The 6,000-nt window shown below is 41.6% G+C and overlaps 1 protein-coding gene across 1 annotated transcript in view; it reads left to right on the forward strand.

The window, feature by feature from the left end:
• Nucleotides 1-3,463, forward strand: part of PIK3C2B (phosphatidylinositol-4-phosphate 3-kinase catalytic subunit type 2 beta) — a 97,756-nt gene extending 94,293 nt beyond the window's left edge. Inside the window, exon 34 of the mRNA XM_037824972.1 lies at nt 2,559-3,463. Within this exon, the coding sequence (XP_037680900.1) occupies nt 2,559-2,565 (7 nt within the window). The 3' untranslated portion in view covers nt 2,566-3,463. The remainder of the gene's footprint in view (nt 1-2,558) is intronic.
• Nucleotides 3,464-6,000: the final 2,537 nt, after the last annotated feature.

Consider the following 6,000-nt stretch of genomic DNA (forward strand, 5'->3'; position numbering starts at 1 on the left):
GTCTTATATTCGGACGCTTCATATTATCTATCATATCCCTGAGGTCCATTTCGAGTTTTTCAATTTTTTTCCCCATTCTTTCTTTTATGCTTTCATTTTCCATTCTGTCATCTTCCAGGTCACTGATTCGTTGTTCAACTTCCTCTAGTCTTGTACTATGAGTGTCCAGAATCTTTTTAATTTGGTCAACAGTTTCTTTAATTTCCATAAGATCATCCATTTTTTTATTTAGTCTTGCAATGTCTTCTTTATGGTCTTCTAGGGTCTTCTTGATTTCCTTCATATCCCGTACTAGGGTCTCATTGTTCATCTTTAGTTCTTTGAGTAGCTGCTCTAGGTGTGTCTCTTCTGGTCTTTTGATTTGGGTGCTTGGGCTTGGGTTATCCATATCGTCTGGTTTTTTCATATGCTTTATAATTTTCTGTTGTTTTTGGCCTCGTGGCATTTGCTGTCCTTGATAGGGTTCTTTTAGGGTTTGTAGACCAGTTGAAGTCCTTATCTCTAATTTATCAGATCTACAGCTTCGTGGAGTACACTTTCTCTAACTAACCAGCAGGTGGCGTCCACGAGCCACCTGTTCTCCACAAGCCAGATCTCCCCTGCTTAGCCTTTTTGGTGAGTGGGGGAGTGAGTCTTGTGGGGCCCAATTGGTGTCCCAAGCTTGCGTGTGTAGTTGGTGTTGCCTGCCCTGTATGTGGGGCGTGTTTCTGGGCAGTCGGGGAGGGGGGGTGGCCCTAACAATCAAATCTCCCTGATGATCCTAGAGTTTTAAAGCTACTGCAATAGTCTAATCCTTCAGTTCAGTCCTGCCACAGTTTGTCTCTGCCACTGACCCACAAGTCTTTGGTATTGGCGTATGGCTCCTGAGACTTGCAAGTGGGCCCCTCTTCCAGGCTGTGCACCCCGGGTCCTCTGTTGAGGGATGACTGTGCTATGTCACAGGTGAGTGCCGTCCCCCCAGGGCAGTTCTGGGCTGCTGGGCTGTGTTGGGAGGCTCCCAGTCTGCTCAAATGATGGCTGAATGGGGCTCTGTTAATTCACACTGCTCCCCCTTCCCAGCTCTGGGACATTCAGCTGAGGTTGCAGGGAAGGCTAATGTCCACGCCCAGTTTTGTGGTGTGTGCCTGTTATTTGAAGCACTTCCGTCACACTGGGTTGTCTGGGGCAGCTCTGGGCTATGGGGCTGGCGATGGGCAGGAGTTTTTCCTGTCCACCAGGATGGTGGCTGTGAGCGGACACCCCCCTTATCTTGGGAAGTTGTGTTGTTTAGTGAATTTTCTCAGCCACTGGATTATTGCCTTTTGTCTCAGAGCTCTCTTATTTCTGCTCTTGACTTGACGTGCCCAAATTTCAATTCTTTGAAGCTTTCTGTATTGAGCTTCTTAGAGTAATTGTTTTAGAAAAAGCAAAAAGGATTTAAAAAAAAAAAAAAAAAATGGCCCTCCTCAGAGATCTAATGGGTTATTGAAATGCTAATAGACAAAGCAACCAGGGCCATTAAGGAAAGGTGCCCTGGGCAGAGAGATCAGCCTTGCTTCGGGATTTGCATATGCGCCTCAAGGCCTGATCTCCGCCCTTCCCCTTTCTGTGTTCACCAGAACTCCAAAAATCCTCTGCTTTTACTTTGGAGCTTCTCGTGTTGTTTTCCTTCTATGCCCGTCTCCTCTCTGCTGGGCTGGCTGCTCTCAGAGTCTCTGGTGTCTGGCCTCAGTCTATCTATGGTTGGAGTTTGAATCAGTAGAATGAGTTTCCGATGAGAGCAGCCACTGCAATTCTCCCTTCTCCTTCCTGGAGCTGACAGCCCCTCCTCCCCCGGGACTGAGCCTGGCAGGGAGGGGCGCGGGTCCCCTGGTCGCAAAAACTTACAGATTTCGCTGATCTCAGCAGTTCCACGTTTTCACGAGTGTTGTATGAAGTATGCCCAAAGACAGATTGCTCTGTGGTGTCCAGTCCACGCAGTTCCTGGCTTTTTACCTACTTTCCTGGAGGAGTAACTAAAACATACAGCTCACCAGTCTGCCATCTTGCCCCGCCTCCCCTGAATTTAACCTTGTTTTGTTTTTTAACTTTTGTTTACCACGTTTTCTGGACATATCTCTGAACAGAGCCCCTTCTCCAGGATAGCCTGTAGAAAGCCACCAACTTGATTGTCCTGGGTGGGAGGTGGGGGATAGAGTAAGCCAGTATTGCCTGAGGGAAGTTTTTAGAGGAAGATTGAATTACAGCAGAAAACTCCTACTGGGAAGTTGAAGGTGGCAGCAGGTGCATGTTCTGGCAATTAATTCCCAAGTTGTATCCAATGGATGACAAGTTACAGTGAAGCCAATGCCCCTTCTTATCCCTTCCACTTGGCATAGACCCCACAGAGTCTGTTGGGATTATTTACCTTCCTTCATCAGGTTTCATCTCCCCTCTGAAGGCTTTCCTGATGATGACTAGATATCTCCATCTGCAGTTTATTATCTTGTTTTCAGCATTACAGCACCCTGTACACCTTTCTATCACTGTTGATATCACATCGAATTAACTGTAGTTTGCATTTCTGTTTCTTCCTGTAGTCTGTGACCTCTGACGGAAGGATCCTCACCACAGTGACCAGCATGTCTTAAGTGCACAGTACACTTTTCTTTACCTCAAGTGACAATTTCCATAGCTTCCTTCTTCCAAAGGACAACAGGATTCTTTTCCTCCCAATTAATTAATTAATTAATTCGTATGTGTCATAGAAGCAATTAAAAGTGTGAAAAGGCCTATCTTCAATATATACATTGTTTTTATTTATAGTATTTGAGACGTTTTTGACAACCAGCGTTACTAGCAATGACTTTAAACCTACGGTTTTAAAGCAGTTGATGTAATGTCTTCATTACCTATTTTTCAATTGACAACATGAGGTTCACGGGAACTTGATCAGGGTTATGAAAGGCACTTCTTCATTAGGGCAGTGAATATCATTCACATACAATTTTACTAAATGGTTTAGGACTTTTAAAAATCAGATTACTGAAGTATAATTTATATCCAATGAAATTCACCAATTTTAAGTATACAATTCAATGAGTTTTGATAAACTATACGGTCATTGTAAACACCATCACAACGAAAATGTGGAACATTTCTATCACCCCCAGAAGTTTCCTTGTGCCTCTTTGTAGTCAGTCCCCTCCTGGACCTCCAGCTCTTGGCAGTTACCGATCTGCTTTTTATCATCATGTTACCTTTTCTAGAGTTTCATAAAAATGTAATCATACAGTATATACTCTTTTATGTTCTGGTTTATCTTATTTAGTATAATGTCTTTAAGATTCATTTATGCTGTTGAGTGGATCAGCAGGTCATACTTTTTATTGTTGAGTAGCATCCCAATATATGAATATACCACAATTTTTTTATTCATTCATTAGTTGATGGACTTTTGGTTTGCTTACAGTCTCTGACTGTTGTGAATAAAGCTGCTATGAACATTTCTGTGTAAGTGTTTGTGTGGACATAAGTTTTCATTTCTTTTGAATAAACCTAGGAGTGAAATTGTTGGGTCATTACATAAGTGAATGTCTAACTTTATGAGAACTCCCAGTTTTTCGAAGTCACTGTACTATTTGGCTGCCCCACGATTAATGTATGAAAGATCCAGTTGCTCCACATCCTCACCAATACTTGATGCTTAAGTTATTTCGCTATTTTGGTAAATGTGTAGTGGCATCTCATTTTGGTGTAAATTTGCATTTCCTTGATGTTTAATAATGTGCATCTTTTCATATATTTATTTGCAATTTCAAGTATCTTCTTGGTTGGTGTCCTAGTTTGCTAATGCTGCAGAATGCAAAACACCAGAGATGGATAGGCTTTTATAAAACGGGGGTTTATTTTGCTACACAGTTACAGCCTTAAGGCCACAAAGCATCCGAGGTAACACCTCAGCAACCAGGTACCTTCACCGGAGGATGGCCAATGGCGTCCAGAAAACCTCTGTTAGCTGGGAAGGCAGCTGGCATCTGCTCCAAAGCTCCGGCCTCAAAACGGCTTTCTCCCAGGACACTCCTCTCTAGCAAGCTTGCGCCTCTTCAAAACATCACTCCCAGCTGCACTCCGTTTTCTCTCTTTGAGTCAGCTCATTTATATAGCTCCGCTGATCAAGGCCCACCCTGAATGGGCGGGGCCACGCCTCCATGGGGACATCTCATCAAAATTATCACCCACAGCTGGGTGGGGCACATTCCAAGCAAATCTAACCAGCACCAAAACTTCTGCCCCACAAAACTACAAAGATAATGGCATTTGGGGGACACAATACATTCAAACCGGCACAGTTGGTAAAGTGTCCTTTTTTTTTTTTTTTCACTTTCTAACAGTTTTTATTAACAGAACAGGTTGCTTGTTTTTAAAATTTATTTTTTAGTAGAGAAGTTGTAGGTTTACAGAAAAATAATGCAGAAAATAGAGTTCTCATATTACTCCTCCCCCACACACACAGTTTTCCCTATTATTAACACTTTTCATTAGTGTGGTACCTTTGTTGGAGAAGCAATATTATTATAATTATACTATTAACTATAGTCCATAGTTTACATTAGGTTTCACTGTGTTTTACAGTTCTATGATTTTAAAAAAATTTTATTTAATTACATATTATGCCCTAAAATTTCCCCCTTAAACCACATTCAAATATATAATTCAGTGGTGTTAGTCACATTCACAATGTTGTGCTATCATCATTGCCATTGATTACAAAACTTTTCCATCACCCCTAACAGAAACCCTGTACCAACTAAGAATTAAATCCCCATTCCCTATACCTATCATGACCCTGGCATCCTTACAAATTTACTTATTCTAATTATTTCATATCAGTGAGATCATACAGTATTTGCCCTTTTGTGGTTGGCTTATTTCACTCAACAGGATGTTTCAAGTTTCATCCATGTTGTCACATGTATCAGAACTTCATTCCTTTTTAAGGCTGAATAATATTCCATTGTATGTTGTGCCAGTTTGGATGTATTATGTCCCCCAAAATGCCATTATCTTTGTTGCAATTTTGTGGGGGCAGATGTATTAGTGTTGATTAGGTTGGAGCCTTCTGATTGAGTGTTTCCATGGAGATGTGACTCAATCAACTGTGAGTGAAATGTTTGATTGGATAATTTCCATGGAGGTGTTACCCTGCCCCTTCAGGGTGGTTGTTAATTGGATCGCTGGAGTTGTATAAAGGGGTTCACAGACAGAAGGACCTCAGAGCAGCTAAGAGTGACATTGTGGAGCGCAACTGAGAGTGACATTTTGAAGAGGAGCTGCAGCTAAGAGAGGACAAAATGCCCAAAGAGCAACATTTTGGAGAATGCCATTCGAAATGCAACCTGGGAGCAAGACGCCAGCCACATGCCTTCCGAGCTAACAGACGTTTTCCAGACACCAATGGCCATTCTTCAGTGGAGGTATCCTATTGTCGATGCCTTACCTTGGACACTTTATGGCCTTAAGCCTGTAACTTTGTAATCAAATAAACCCCCTTTATAAAAGCCAATCCATTTTGGTGTTTTGCAAAAGGGCAGCATTAGCAAATCGGAACATATGTATGTACCATGTATATACAACATTTTGTTTATCCATTCATCAGTTGATGGACACTTGGGTTGCCATGATCTTTTGACAATTGTGAATAATGCTGCCATAACCATTGGTGGGCAGATACCTGTTCAAGTCCCTGCTTTCCATTCTTTCAGATATATATCTAGAAATGGGATTGCCATGTCATATGGTAATTCTAAACTTTCTGAGGAACTAACTGCCAAACTTTTCCTTAGAGGCTGCACCATTTTACATTTCCACCAACAATGAATGAGTGTTCCTAGTTTTCCACATCTTTGTTATTTTCCAACACTTGTTATTTTTCATAGTAGCTATTCTAGTGGGTGTGAAATGGTACCTCATCGTGGTTTTTTTTTTTAATACATTTTTTTTTGTGAAATTTAACATATATACAGAACAGTGGTAACTTTC

The sequence above is a fragment of the Choloepus didactylus genome, chromosome 2, assembly GCF_015220235.1.
Source record: "Choloepus didactylus isolate mChoDid1 chromosome 2, mChoDid1.pri, whole genome shotgun sequence".
NCBI lineage: Eukaryota > Metazoa > Chordata > Mammalia > Pilosa > Megalonychidae > Choloepus > Choloepus didactylus.